Raw genomic sequence first — 15,486 nt, 5'->3', positions numbered from 1 at the left:
ACATAGCTATTACTTTATGCGCATTCTGTTGCAAAGATTGGGAATGGTAGGGATTAAATGAGGAGAACTCAACCATAGTACAATATGATAGAAAACAGACAAGATCCAAATGTGGAGAAAGCACTAGGAACACCTACAATGAATTGGACTAGAAATTTAATGATTCTATTCTATAGAAACTGTCAACCTAACTTTAGTTAAAGGAAAACAGAATAGAATACGTAATTTTATGAAGGTAGAAAAGACTTTGAGAGAATTAGTATTTTGTTTATTTGCTTTCAATAATACCATAGAAATTAATTCAAATATACATATTTTGTTTTCAAATATTATCTCATGAATTGTTCTAATTTTTCATATGGGATCATTTGAACTGTCCTTCTCAAAGGTGTATTTCAAATAACTAATATCATAAAAATTCATGAGCATAACATGCAATAGAAGAAGCACTACTATACATACAATTTGCCTATCAAACTCATATTTACTTCTCTGTAGAAGATGATTTTGATTATTTGAACAATTTATTCAGAGCCTCTTTTACATCTTTATTCCTCAGGCTGTAGATCAAGGGATTCAACATAGGGAAAACCACTGTGTAAAAGGTCGAAACAATTTTGTCCCTATCCAAAGAGTAACTGGACCGGGGACGAGCATAAATGTAGAGAATGGAGCCATAGTACAAGGTCACAGAGATGAGGTGGGAGGAGCAGGTGGAGAAGGCCTTGAGGCGGCCCTGAGTGGAGCGGATCCTCAGGATTGTGGCAATGATGAAAAGATAAGAGGCCAGGATGAACACAATGGGGATGATGACATTGGAAGTCAAGAGGAAAAACAACACAGACTGGAAGCTGTCCTTCTTGCCACAGGCTAGCTTCACCAGGGGTGGGATATCACAGAAAAAGTCATCAATTACATTGTCACTGCAGAAAGTCAAGGCAAAAGTGTCTTTGGTGATGATGACAGAGTTAATTAAACCCCCCAGATATGAGGCTGCCACAAAAAAATACACATAGCTTTAAGGACATGGCTTGTGAATAAAGCAGAGGCTTTGAGATGGCCACATAGCGGTCATAAGCCATGGCAGCTAAAAGGTAACACTCAGTATACCCAAGTCCAGCAGAGAAGAAGAACTGAGCCACACAGCCAACAAAGGAGATGCTCTTGTCTTCAGAGATGCATGTGACTAAAATCTTTGGAGTGTAGACTGTGGACAATCCAAGATCCAGGAAAGACAGATTTCCAATGAAGAAATACATGGGTGTGTGGAGTCGGGAGTCATTGCAGATCAAGACAATAAGGGTGCTGTTTCCTAACACAGTTAATGCATACACAGCAAGGAAAATTACAAACAGGACTAGCTGCATCACAGGGTCTGTTGTGAATCCCACCAGGATAAACTCAACCACTGTATTATTATATTGTTCCATGGCACTAGGAAATCTCACCTGGGAGTAAATAAAATTAGAGTTCAGCTTGATACAGTATGCTGAATAAATGGAAAACTATGTTCAATAAATAAAATTTCAAAAATAGTAAGTAAGAAAGAAGGGTACATATTCAAATGGAAGAGGAGGTGAGGAGACTCACAGGAGTTAGAGGAGAGGAAACAGTAATCGAGATGTAGTGTATGAAAAAAATCTATTTTCAATAAAAGAAAAATAGAAAAAGTATGGATTCAGTAATATCTGGGACACTCAATTAAATGACAATCATTTTGATTGGATAAGATTTGGGTTATTTCCTAATTAGAAAATTACTACCAAATACTGGAGCACAGCTCATTTGCTGAGGTGCTTGCCTTGTAAGCATGAAGACCTTAGGCAGATACCAAGAAGCAACTTGAAAACAAAACAAATGGGACACTGGGGTACATACTTGTCATCTAAGTTCTAAAGAAGCCAAAGCAAAAAGATCCCTCTGGTTCACTGGTCCCAGCATAGCCTACTTGATAGCTTCTAGGCCAGTGAGAGACACAGTCTAAAAAAAATTGCAAGCCAGATTGCTCCTGAGGAACAACAGCAAAAGTTGCCCTCTGACCTCCACACATGCAACATGGGCATCTGCACCCATTCCCACAATGCCCCCTCACCCACATGAGCATTTTCACATATATACAAAAAATAAAATTTTAAGTGGTTAGAGTTTGAAAGGGGCTTGTGTGTTCCAAGCCAGTCTTGACATTTAAGTTATCTTATTTGTACACATTAACATTATTGTGTTGATACTTAATCTGCACTTGTGTCCTCCACTTTGTTTGATGGACCCAATGTGACTACATTTGAAAAAAGGATGAAATTCAAGAAGACAAAGTTGATTCCCTAATCTGCATAGATAAGTGGCTTGATGAGAAGAAAATATACCCTCTCTCTATCCCTTTCCCTTTCCCTCTCCTGTTTTCTCCCTTCTTCCCCCCTTCCTTCCCTCAATATCTTTCTTTCTCTCAGATGGACACTTTTAACTTGTGAAATGGATCTCATTAAAAGATAACCATGTATTCACCTTGATCTTGGACTTCATCCAACCTGTAAATGTCTGAAAAAAATAATGGTATATTGTTGAAGACACCACTATATGGCATCGTGTTATGATAACCCAAGCACAACAAGGCAACATTATCTTCATTTTGCAAGTATAGGAACATATATCAGACAAATCAAGCTGATATCAACAAATAAATAGGATTTCTACTTAAGGTTTTAGAAGAGAGAGCCTAAACTCCTTACATTATGTATGTCTCCTTTGTATCCCCATATCTCCAGTACGGAATTCAATGAGAAGAAAAAAATATTAAAAGGATCTGATTTGATCTACATGGATCATAATCCCGGGTCTATCCTACAAGGCTCAGCTGTTCATCAGCTCTCCCCTGGTGACAGCAATGCAGCAATGGACCCATATGACCCATCTTCCAAAAACCTTTCCAATATGTAGTGGTTCCTATCATTTTTGAACTCTTACTGTATTCCAAGTGCTATGCTTTGTACAGAAAAGTGAATTCACTCATTATATTTCTATACTGATCTGTGGCTGAAAAAAATCTCTCCTAGAACTAGAGAAAAGTAAATACTAAAATTTAAGTACTAGAAAATAATGTTCTGGTGTGTCTTATTCCAGTCCAATGAGGATACTATGAATGCTGAAAATAGACTCTAGTGGAGAAGCTGGAAGACTCTGGGGTCACAAGTCAAGGCCAGAGCAGAGCTGAATACTAAACTTAGACTCTAAAAATGCTCTCTGCTCCTTCTGCTGTAGTAAATTACCCTAAAGCATCTCCAGCCATGACAATCATTTCCCCACTTTTTTTTTTTTTTTTTTTTTGGTTTTTTCGAGACAGGGTTTCTCTGTGTAGCTTTGCGCCTTTTCCTGGAACTCACTTGGTAGCCCAGGCTGGCCTCGAACTCACAGAGATCTGCCTGCCTCTGCCTCCCGAGTGCTGGGATTAAAGGCATGCGCCACCACCGCCCGGCTTCATTTTCCCACTTTTTAAGAGATCTTGCTGTTCCTCACATCTTGAAGAAATGAGCAAATAACCTTAGGTTCCAGATCTCTCATCCCGGTCTACCATCCTCTCATGAGAGTAGTTGATAATCTATCAAGCTGATAATCTAGCAAGGTGGGCGTGGGACAGTTCTGAAATGATGTCCTCAAGGAAATATTTTGCAGGCTGCATTTGCCACAGAGAATAAGGCACAACAATTTACACAGGCTTACTGTATCTGTGGGTCAAAGGGATTTAAATGTCAAAATACTTTCACTGGATGCCCACTCTGCTAAGAAATTTATTTTGTCCATTATAATTGCTCATAAATATGTGATGTGAAGAGAGTTGCGGAGTTGAAAAGATCGGTAATGGGATACATACCTCACACCCCAAATGCTTTTCACTTCCTTCCATGTTTTTCTTTTCTTCTATAGAACACTCAACAAATAACCAACCACAAAACCAATTAATCATATAGTTTGGTGTCTGCCCTCACTACGGAGAACACCAAACCATGAAGGGCATGTTTCGTTAACTGTTTTTCACTGCTCACTGTTCTGTGTCTTTTACAAAGTCCATGAATCATGTTTCCTGAGAGGATGAACAGACTCAAGAAGAATTTCAATCAAATCCTCATTCTAGTCATATCTAATCATGCCATAACCCCTAAATTAATTGTTTCTTATCCAATATTCAATGTCATAATTAAACATGAGTATCCTATATTCTTTAGAAATAGATATCAGAAAATCCAAAGAGTAGCTACAGAGTTCAGATGGCCACCTTAATGAGCAGAATTTTTTTTCAAATACTGTGGGGTTGTGAAATTCTTGTTGAGCATCACACCACCTTTCAGACTGAAGAACTATTAGTTTTCTACTTTAGAGTCAGCTACAATGAGACTGGGAAAATAAACCTAGCAGTGAGACCCCAAAGACTTGTCCAAACCCCAGTTCATTTCTCTAGAGCTCAGCTAACCTTATATACATCATTACCTTATATACGTTATTACCTTATATACGTCATTACCTTATATACATCATTACCTTATACATGTCATTACCTTATATACATCATTACCTTATATACAGCATCTAGTTCTCTTATGCTTCAACAATCTCACTTGTAAAATAAAAATGATTATTTCAACTTCAGCATAGTGCTGCTGTAATTTTGAAAAATAACATAAACTTTTTGTCTTAACAGTTTCTGGGTTCTTTTGATTTTCTTTTTTTTCCTTTTTGTTTTGGAGAGATTAAATGAATATGAAGCTACATGGGCAGGGAGGTGTGGAGAATCTGAGAGGAGTTGGAAATAGAAAAATATTATCAAAATATTTTGTATGAAAAATTAAAACCATAAAGAGGTAAGATCAAAATCAATTAATACATCTAAAAAGTCCCTAGATAAAGAAACCAAAGATAGCAGATGGCTTCTTGGAAAGGGAGAGTCCATTTTCTTCAAGAGTATGGCCCCTGTTAGGTTGTCTAGCTCCAGTGGGTGGACCCATACCTAAGCACATGTGGGCAGTACTAAATGGACTCGGTGAGTTAGTTTTTTAATGACATGGTGGTGGAAAGGGTATTGGGTGGGGGGTCTGAGGGGAGAGGAAGAAGTAAATTTGGGGTATATTTGATCAGGATACATTTTATACAGCATGTATGAAATTGTCAAAGAATGAATAAAATATTTTTAAAAGACAAATAAGAGCAAATAAAAAACAAAAATAGCCTAGTTGCTAAAAGAATCAATACAAGAAAGACATTCATTAGCAGTCCCTAATTCTAAGGCATAGGCAACACAAGATATGGCTGAGGAAGACTCACTGAGTCTCACCCCAAGATGGTAAAGTTCACTAAGTAGTGGTTCATGGAATCTCCTCTTACTCAAGTAGCCTGAGACATTTCTGATTAAAACTGACTTCACACACTATTGACAGAAACATAGTGATATTGCTCATTATTATAAGGATGGAAGAATTCTTATTTGACAGGCTTGTTAAGATTTAATAAATGTGTGCCCAGAGAGCATATTATTAGTGGTTATGTAAATTTGGAGATGGCACATTCTCCACATCCAGAGAGGTGTGGTCAGACCGCCCTAGGTAAGATTCTGATATTACAACTTGGTTACCCTTGGAAACCTAGTTATCCTCAGGATAATCAATTTCCTCATCTATAATGCAATGCACTTCTCTGTATTAATGTACTTCTTATAAAATTATGGCACTAGTTAATAGACACATTGTATTTAAAAATATCAGATGAGTAACAGATATTATATGTTAAGAAGCTAGTGTTGGTTCGTGTCATATAATTTATTATAAAACTAACATTATAAGCATTCAAGAACCAATACTCAATTTTTCCATTTTTCCTTTGCTATTATTCTCTATTCAGTCCTATACTTCTATGGCCCAATCACATTTTATTTATGACTTCAAGTTATTCATACTTATGACTTCAAATTGTTCATACTTATGACCCACATCTTTTATGGCTTATTTCTGCTATTTATCTAATTAGTTTATACATAAAATTGTGAGCTATGATGGTCAAAGTGACTTTGAGAATCTCAACAGTCTAGATCTCAGCAATAAAAAACGTTCAAAACCACAACACAAGCATAGGGAATAAAACAGCAACTATTTAATTGTGATTTTCTTAAGGGTTCATTAGTTACAACAAGTCACAGGCTGACAGCTGACTAGAAGTAAAGAGACATTGCCTGCTGAGGGTGGCATGTGTCTATAATCCTGGCACCTGAAGGGTAATAAGTATTGTCCTCAACTATGTAGCAAGTCCTAAACCAGCATATGGTTCACTGTAAATTGAATATATTTAAACATAGTAGTACACATGAACCTGTCTCTAAATAATTTAAGAAGTTGAGAAAGAAGGAAGGAAGGAAGGAAGGAAGGAAGGAAGGAAGGAAGGAAGGAAGGAAGGAAGGAAGGAAGGAAGGAGGGAAGGAAGGCGTAGATGGGGATAAAGGAAGAAAGGGAGGGAAGGAGGGAGGGTAAGAGGAAAGAATGGAAGGGGGGAACACTCTTCTGGTCAATCTAATAAGACAATCTAATATGACAAGCCTGACAGAGATATCTGCTATCTAGCATTCTTTCAAAAACCATTCATGTTTTCTTGCCTCCTGAAAAACAAAAATAAACTAAAAGAAATTTAAATGTTTTATAATTCCCTCTGAATCTGAGTTTAGAAACACTAACCTATTGTCTAGTGCAGCATGTGAGACAGCCATCTCAGCTGAGCTCCTTGCTAAGTGGTTCTTAGTACATAATCCTACCACTTTAAAGCCAGTTATAGTTTTCTATGTATTCCCTTCACATAAATTATCCTCTATGTCCACACACAGAGGGAATTAAATGCCTTTTTAGCTCAGAAAGCTTACAGATTGCTACAGAATGACAGAGGCATATGAAAAGAAACATTTGCCATTCCTCTCGCAACAGAAAGCAAACAAGTGTTGAGGCATTAAGAAAGGAGAATAAAATTTATAAGACTCTAATGATATGTACCATGCTACTTACCATAAAGAAAATATCTCCTTCTAATACTCCAAAATTCATCCAGCTAGTTCTAAGATCTTTTATATTAGATATTTAATCCCAAGAGACTCAGATATGAAACTCTTTGTGGATTGGTAGCCTGGGGAATGAAAAGCAATGAAGTAAAGCTGTGTGTTGAAGTTGGGTCTATCTCAGTGAGACTAGGGAAGGTTTTATTTAGAGACTGATTCCCAACTGAGGAATGTATTCAGTCATATTTTTCAACAACCTGTACTGTTTACTTGTTTCAAAAAATGTCCATGGTTGTAATCAATCGCATATAGCTCAGTGTAGAGATTAGAATATATTTAAACATAGTAGCACACATATTTCTTCAGGGTGCTGGTATCTTCCACTTCTTCTAGTTCAGTGGTTCTCAATCTATGGATTGTGACCCCTTTGGCAAACCTCCAAAATATTTATGTTACGATTAATAAAAACAGAAAAATTACAGTTATGAAGGAACAATGAAAATAATTTTATAGTCAGGGGTCACCACAACCTGAGGAACTGTATTAAAAGGTCACAGTATTATGAAGGTTGAGAACCACTGCTCTAGATCAATAACCATCTTCTCACTACCTCATGAGATCAATCTACAAAATTGTACCAATTAAATAGGTAAATACATGAGAAATAATGGACTCTGAGGTGAAAGTTCTTATTCCCAGGGGCTCAGACAGCAATCTCTCTCTCTCTCTCTCTCTCTCTCTCTCTCTCTCTCTCTCTCTCTCTCTCTCTCTCTCTCTCTCTCTCTCTCCTCTCTCCTCTCTCCTCTCTCCCCCCCACCTTCCCCCTCCCTCTTTCTCTCTGTCTCTCTGTTTCTATCTCTCCCTCCTTCCATCTCTCCCTCTTTCTCTTTCTGTCTTCTGTCTCTCTGTCTCTATCTCTGTGTGTCTCTGTCTCTGTCTCTCTCCCTCTTCGTCATCTTCTTTCACTCTCCTCCCCTCTCGCCTTATAGGCCTAGAGACAGATAGTCAAATTCTGTGGCCAAAAATTAAGCTATCCCATTATACTCTCAATTTCCTATGCTCCCTTTACATTTTTGTGCATGATTAAATCCTCCTTAACTTGTCAATTGCAAGCAGGACATTTGATTCTAAGAAGGGCTCTCACTGATACAATAATTAATGTCAAGAGGGTCCCTAGAAATTGAACACTTAAGCCAAGTCATGTGCCAAACCTATGGCTGGTGACATTACAGCATGAAATACTTGAGTCCAATTGTTGTGGTATGGAATATAACCATGACAGCATGGACTATTAAAAGAACGGGATCTTCAGGTCTGTAATTCCTGTAGTTGGGAGGTAGATACAGGACTTCACTTCAAGGCCAGCCTTAGGTATACAGTGGTTTGGGAGAGATATGTAAAATTTCTATCGATTATTACACTTAAAATTTGGGAAGAACAGAAGTAGGGATTTGTAAGTGATCAGTATGTGTTGCCTAATCTGCCACTATTCAACCATGACATTCCTCCTCTCCTGTCATTTATCCTAGGGCTCCAAGGACAATAGTTTCACTGGGAAATTATAATCTACAAGTGAGTGAGGAATCAGCATTCTTTCAGGTTTCTTCATAGACTGCACTCGGGAGGATAGTCCTGCAGTTATGGAATCTGTAGAATTTGTTGGGGTAGTAGAAAAGAATATAAAGCTTTTTTCTTCTAGTTTAATCCTTGCCTGGGTTCTTTTTTTTAGGTTTTCTTTCTTATTATTGAAAATAGATTCTTCTCTTCTCTCATTCAATACATCTCAACCAGTGTTTCCTCTCCCTTCACTCCACCTAGCCCCCTGCCACCACCTCCCCTCTCCGCCAGATGATTCACTCCGCCTCCATTTCTTTTCAGAAAGGAGCAAGCCTCTGAGAGACGACAACCCAACACGGAAAAACAAGATGCAATAAGACAAAGCAAAAGCCCTCGTAGCAAGGCTGCACAAGGCAACTGAATAGGAGGAAAACGGTGACAAGAGCAGCCAAAAGAGTCAGCGATACAGACACACCTGCGCCCACTGTTAGGAGTTCCACAAAACATCAAGGTAACAGCCATAACACATGCAGAAACACTGATGTAGAGCCCGAAGGCGCTGTGCTTGCTTCTTCAGTCTCTGTGAGCCCACATGATGCCTGCTTAGTTGATTCAGTGGGCCACGTTCTCCCCTCTAACTCCTACCATCTTTCCTGCTACTCTTCTGCAGGGTTCCCGAACCCGCAACGGGAGAGATCTGTTGAAGACATCCAACTTAGCTTTCTCTCTGTGTAATGTATAGCTGTGGATTTCTGCACCAGCTCCCTGTTTTCTGCCAGAGGAAGTATCTCTGCTGATGACTGGACAAGGCACCAATTTATGAATATAGCAGAATAAAATTAGGAATCATTTCTTTTATTTATTTATTTATTTTTTGCCAGTTGTGTTTGTGTGTTTGGTTCTCCTATCTTTTTTTTCTTTCTATGCAGCTTTTTTTTTCTATTTTTATTTTGCAATACAATTCAGTTCTACATATCAGCCACGGATTCCCTTGTTCTCCCCCTCCCGCCCCCCCTCCCGCCCCCCTCACCTTCCCCCCAGCCCACCTCCCATTCCCATCTACTCCAGGGCAAAGCCTTCCCCGAGGACTGAGATCAACCTCGTAGATTAGACACAGTCCAGGTAGGTCCAATCCCCTCCTCCCAGGCCGAGCCAAGCGATCCTGCATAGGCCCCAGGTTTCAAACAGCCAACTCATGCAATGAGCACAGGACCCGGTCCCACTGCCTGGATGCCTCCCAAACAGATCAAGCCAATCAACTGTCTCACCCATTCAGAGGGCCTGATGCAGTTGGGGACCCCTCAGCCATTGGTTCATAGTTCATGTGTTTCAATTCGTTTGGCTATTTGTCCCTGTGCTTTATCCAACCTTGGTCTCAACAATTCTCGCTCATATAAACCCTCCTCATTCTCACTAATCCGAACTGACCTACTCTGGTGATGGGATGGCTAAACACCCTAATTGTCGTACTAGAAACCTCATCCAACTACTGAGGGATCCGGATGCAGAGATCCATGGCTAGGCCCCGGGTGGATCTCTTGGTTCTCCTCTTAAGTCTCTCTGCTCTCTAGTCTTTGGTTCCTGACCATCCGGGCAGTGTAGGGCATGGGCTCCCTCTCATGGTGTAGGCTTCAAGTTTAACCAGATATTAATTGGCCAATTTCACAAGTTCTGCACCACCATTGCCCCTACACATCTTATAGGCAAGAGAGATTGTAGGTCAAAGGTTTTGTGGCTGGGTTGGTGTCCAGGTTTGCTCGTCTGAAAAGTGTGACTTTGTTTTGTTTTCTTAATGTTAGCTTTTAAAGTTCAACTTTCTGATCATTAAAGTAGTAAGAACAATTTTTTGCATTCAAAAAGAATCCAACATGTGCTATTTCCTTCATTCAATTATTATGAAAGTTGAACTTTCTTTTTAATTACATAGAACAATAGTGCAATAGGAACTGGACATGAGTAGTCACTGAATACATTTGTCAGATGGGCTCATTTAGGAAAAGAGATCATTAAAAAAATTGTTCTCCAGAGAAGGTTTAGAATGTGAAATTTTCCTCTTATTTTCTGTTTAAAAGCATATCAAATTATTTTATTATACTGCCCATTTACTATTTAAATTATATTACTGAATATAAAATAAAATATGGTTTAAAATAATAGGACTAAACACACTACTTAATTTTCAGAGATCCTATGAAGATGAATGCTCAGAAATCTCACTAAATCTAGCAAATGACTCACTGTTCTTTTGCAAGGCATCTGTGTCATGAGCCACAGGTTGGAGATCCTTTAAGAATAAAGTAGATGGAAGTAACTAGGGAATATTTTTCTTGTAGCAAAAAGCTTGAATTGTGCTTAGATGAAGACTATCCAGTGTTATAATATGGAAACACAATATCATTTTATTCTTTTAACTAAGCTAAATTCCATTCTCTGAAGCCACATATTGAAGGGGAATCAAGTCTCCTTTATTCCTTTCAAAGACAAAGTATTTTATCTAGCAAAACTTTTCTTTGACTAAACTCCCATAGGGTCTCCTTTACAAAACCTAGTCAACAAAATGTGATTTACCTGGCTATAAAATGAAGACTCTAATCAGAGAGTCTATGGAAATGTATATGTTTGTATATATATTAACCAACATTAATATATATATTAACCAACATTCCTTTAAAATGTTTCTTATTATGCAAATAAACTCAGCTTGGTCAGAGGACCAAATCAAAGGTCCCTATTCTCAAGACTAGATGACCAATACAAACTAGATGTGGTTTGAGTGGAGAGAAGGCTCAAAGTTGGCTGTGCAAGAAGTGGGATAGAGAATGTGGATAAGGAATGCACCAATGTACTTTTCAGCATCAGTCCACTTTTTTTCAAATTACTGGTACAATCTTGTATATATTCCTAGAATATTGGTGAACCATGACCCACAAGACAACCACATTTTTTTGCTAGTTACGGAGCTCAGCTGTTCTTCTCTAAGTGGTAGCCTACACCAATTTCCATCTGCTTGTAGCCATGGTATATGAATTTTGATTTATTCATAAATTGTTCCCACTTCTCTATGAACATAGCAATCAACATAAAGGACAATGTAAGCATACATACTTTTCATGATAAATGTATATTTACAAACCTTATCTATTAGAATAAAAGTCGTATGTTAATATAGACAGAAAAACAAAAGGACAAAATTTGTAGTTTCAACAAGAACTCTCTTTTTCTTTTATTTCTTATTTCTGTGTACCATGTGTAATATGAGGTATATATGTGTATAGTACATATATATGATTGTGTAGTGGTTGTGTTCATGCCTTCATATTCAGGACATGAGCTGTGCTCCTCTACCAATTTCACTTAATCACTTGGAGACAGAGTCTCTTAATTTACTGGAATCTTGACAACTGAGCAAGGCTGGCTATCCAGTGAGCTGTTGGGATCCACCTGTCTCATGTCTTTATGTATATAGAGGATGTGCCCTTACCTGTGGTGGTATTGTGTTCCCCAAAATATTGTGTACCCTAATAAACTTATCTGGGTTCAGAAAACAGAAAAGTCACTAGATACTGAGGATAGGCAGTGGTAGCACACGCCTTTAATCCTGGCATTCCAGAGGCAGAAATCCATCTGTTCAATGATACAACCAATGGTGACTCACACCTTTAATCCCAGAAAGCGAGCCTTTAATCCTAGGGAGTGGTGGTAGAAAGCAAAAAGGTATATAAGGCATGAGGACCAGAAACTAGAAGCATTTGGCTGGTTAAGCTTTTAGGTTTTGTGCAGCAAAGTTCAGCTGAGAATCATTCAGATATGAGGACACAGAGGCTTCCAGTCTGAGGAAACAAGATCAGCTGAGAAGTTGGCCAGGTGAGGTTAGCTGTCTCTCTGACCATCCAGCATTTCACCCCAATAACTGGCCCCGGGTTTGATTTTATTAATAAGAACTTTTAAGATTCCTGCTACACTTACCCACATAGAAATATGCGCCCATTACACAAAATCTTTATTTTTTAATTCTAAGTTTACTTTCTACTTTAATTAACATATAACAATTGTACAAAGTAGTTTAGTCATGACATCACTATAGATATGTAAAATGTGCCTTGACCATACACATATCTTCTATTACTATTTCTCTGTCCACTTTCTCTGTCTCTCTCTATTCCATTCCCAATGGTCCCACTTTAGCCTCAATACTCTTCTATTTATTTCCTAACTTCAAAAAATGAGAGAAAGCTTAGAAATTTTGTTCTGGCGAGACTAGTTTATTCCTCTTAATGAGGCTCTCTAGTTCCACCATTTTTCCTGCAAAAAAAAAATACTTGTCAATTGTGTTCCTTCTTATGACTGAGTAAAAAGCTATCTTGTACACATTACAATTTTTCCATATACCTGTGGATAGACACCTGGAATAATTCCATAACCCAGCTATTGTCAATATTGCTGTGATAAACATGAGTGCACAGGTTATCTTTATAGTAAGCTAGTTTGGACTGCTTGTACATACACCCAGAAGTCTTATGGCTGAACTACATGGATCTTTATATTACGTTATAGCACTATGATTAGCAACATCTTTCCTAGAACATGAATAACCTGATTAAGTGTTTTCTGTGCATCTTATAAGGAAATGATCTTGATTTACTTGAGGAATTTATTCAGAGCCTCTTTCACATCTTTATTCCTCAAACTGTAGATCAACGGATTCAACATGGGGAAAACCACTGTGTAAAAGGTGGAAACAATTTTGTCCCTATCCAAAGAGTAACTGGACCGGGGACGAGCATAAATGTAGAGAATGGAGCCATAGTACAAGGTCACAGAGATGAGGTGGGAGGAGCAGGTGGAGAAGGCCTTGAGGCGGCCCTGAGTGGAGCGGATCCTCAGGATTGTGGCAATGATGAAAAGACAAGAGGCCAGGATGAACACAATGGGGATGATGACATTGGAAGTCAAGAGGAAAAACAACACAGACTGGAAGCTGTCCTTCTTGCCACAGGCTAGCTTCACCAGGGGTGGGATATCACAGAAAAAGTCATCAATTACATTGTCACTGCAGAAAGTCAAGGCAAAAGTATCTTTGGTGATGATGACAGCATTAATGAAACCTCCCAGATATGAGGCTGCCACAAAAAATACACATAGCTTTAAGGGCATGGCTTGTGAATAAAGCAGAGGCTTTGAGATGGCCACATAGCGGTCATAAGCCATGGCAGCCAAAAGGTAACACTCAGTGTAGTCCAGTGCAGCAGAGAAGAAGAATTGAGCCACACAGCCAGCAAAGGAGATGCTCTTGTCTTCAGAAATGCATGTCGCTAGGATCTTTGGTGTGTAGACAGAAGACAACCCAAGATCCAGGAATGATAGGTTTCCAATGAAGAAATACATGGGTGTATGGAGCCTGGAGCCATTGCAGATCAACACAATGAGGGAGCTATTTCCCAGCAAAGTCAATGTGTACACAACAAGAAACACTGCAAACAAGACCTTCTGCATCACAGGGTCTGTTGTGAATCCCAACATGATGAACTCACTGACTGTATTATTATCCTGCTCCATGGATAGAAGGAATGGAACTTAAGAGAAAGGAAAAATGAAGTTTTAGATTAAATGATTGTACTGAATAAATGAAAAAATGTTGAATAAATAAATGTTATGAAAATACAATTAATGAAACTTTTTGTGAATTCAGAAGCATGTAGCTTAATTCAAAAGATAAAAATAAAAAAGATTTTAATGTAAGTAAAATGATTCTGGGTTATTATATATTATACATTGTTTATAATATAAAGAACTTGTCATTTGCAAAATAACACTGATTGAATTATCCAATAACTATAAAGTATGTGTTGTATTTCTCCTTATCAAGTAGAAAATAGATCACCAGTGCTTAATTATTTTGACTAAATAACCTTATAATTTCATACAACTAGGAGATGATCCCTAAGCATTCTAACTATAAAATACTTAAATTTCCCATACACCAAAAAATTCAGACAAGCATAATCTTTGCCTATCCTTTCAGCTATTATTATATCACTTTAAAGATAGATCTTACTTATAACTTACATTTGTAAATTTTGTAACAAGAATATGTACTCTCAACTTGGAGGAGACTGCTTACTCAGTAAAGTGTTTGTCATGCAGGAATGAAGACTCAGGTTGAGATTTTAGTATAAAGTCTTCTGTATAAAATTCGGTGCACAATGTCACATGGCTGTAATACCAGTGGTAGGCAGGTGAAGAGAAGAGGATACTTCTGTTTACTCAGCAGTAAGTCTTGTTGAGTTGGTGAGCTCCTGTATTAGTTACAAACTCTGTCTCCAAAAAATACATCTGGTGTCCACACTCCACTGCACATGCATACATGAGCACAGAAGTATGTGTGTGTGCACACACATGCACGCACACACACCATATATTTTCTTGTTTTCTCAACTCATTACATAATTTTAAAGTCACAGCAATGATAACACATTTACTAATGTCAAAATTTTGTTCAATGGACTACTTTGCTGACACATCTTGCAGGTTAAAAACAAATTTTAGCCCCTGCAGCAGTTAGTGGAGCACGTTTATTAAACATTGATATATGACAGATACTCTATTCTAAAGAGTTTCTGTAAAAGCATCAAAATAGGGATATGAAGTAAATGTGTTTATTCCCATTTTACAAATTGATTGTTCTGAATACTTGGTTCAAGGTCCTAGGATTCAAAGCAGACAGAGAGCCATGAGTCAAAATTAGTTCTCCAAACACATATTATCTCTGCCCAAAGCTGCGCATCTAACAGAATTGTTCAATTCCAGATATTCTAGGCACCAAGCATAAAAAGCAGAAATCAGGCATGGGCCTTTACATATAATGTGTATATGTTACTGAGATAAATGAAACCTTTGCAAACAAATGCAAT

The 15,486-nt window shown here is 38.1% G+C and overlaps 2 protein-coding genes across 2 annotated transcripts; both read right to left on the bottom strand.

Moving 5' to 3' along the window:
• Positions 1–511: 511 nt before the first annotated feature.
• Positions 512–1,430, bottom strand: LOC128102250 (olfactory receptor 1013-like). Its single transcript, XM_052725829.1, is given in 2 exon segments — positions 512–1,006; positions 1,008–1,430. Coding segments are annotated over 2 exon segments (918 nt in total).
• An 11,783-nt stretch (positions 1,431–13,213) lies between these two features.
• On the bottom strand, positions 13,214–14,131 carry LOC128102266 (olfactory receptor 1013). The gene has a single exon (XM_052725853.1). It carries the CDS (start codon positions 14,129–14,131, stop codon positions 13,214–13,216), a length of 918 nt encoding a protein of 305 aa, XP_052581813.1.
• Between the last annotated feature and the right edge of the window lie 1,355 nt (positions 14,132–15,486).

This window comes from Peromyscus californicus, unplaced genomic scaffold (assembly GCF_007827085.1).
Source record: "Peromyscus californicus insignis strain IS unplaced genomic scaffold, ASM782708v3 Scaffold_7__1_contigs__length_154581171, whole genome shotgun sequence".
Classification (NCBI taxonomy): Eukaryota; Metazoa; Chordata; class Mammalia; order Rodentia; family Cricetidae; genus Peromyscus; species Peromyscus californicus.
The sequence above is the reverse complement of the archived record's forward strand: the minus strand, read 5'-3'. Positions and strand labels throughout refer to the sequence as shown.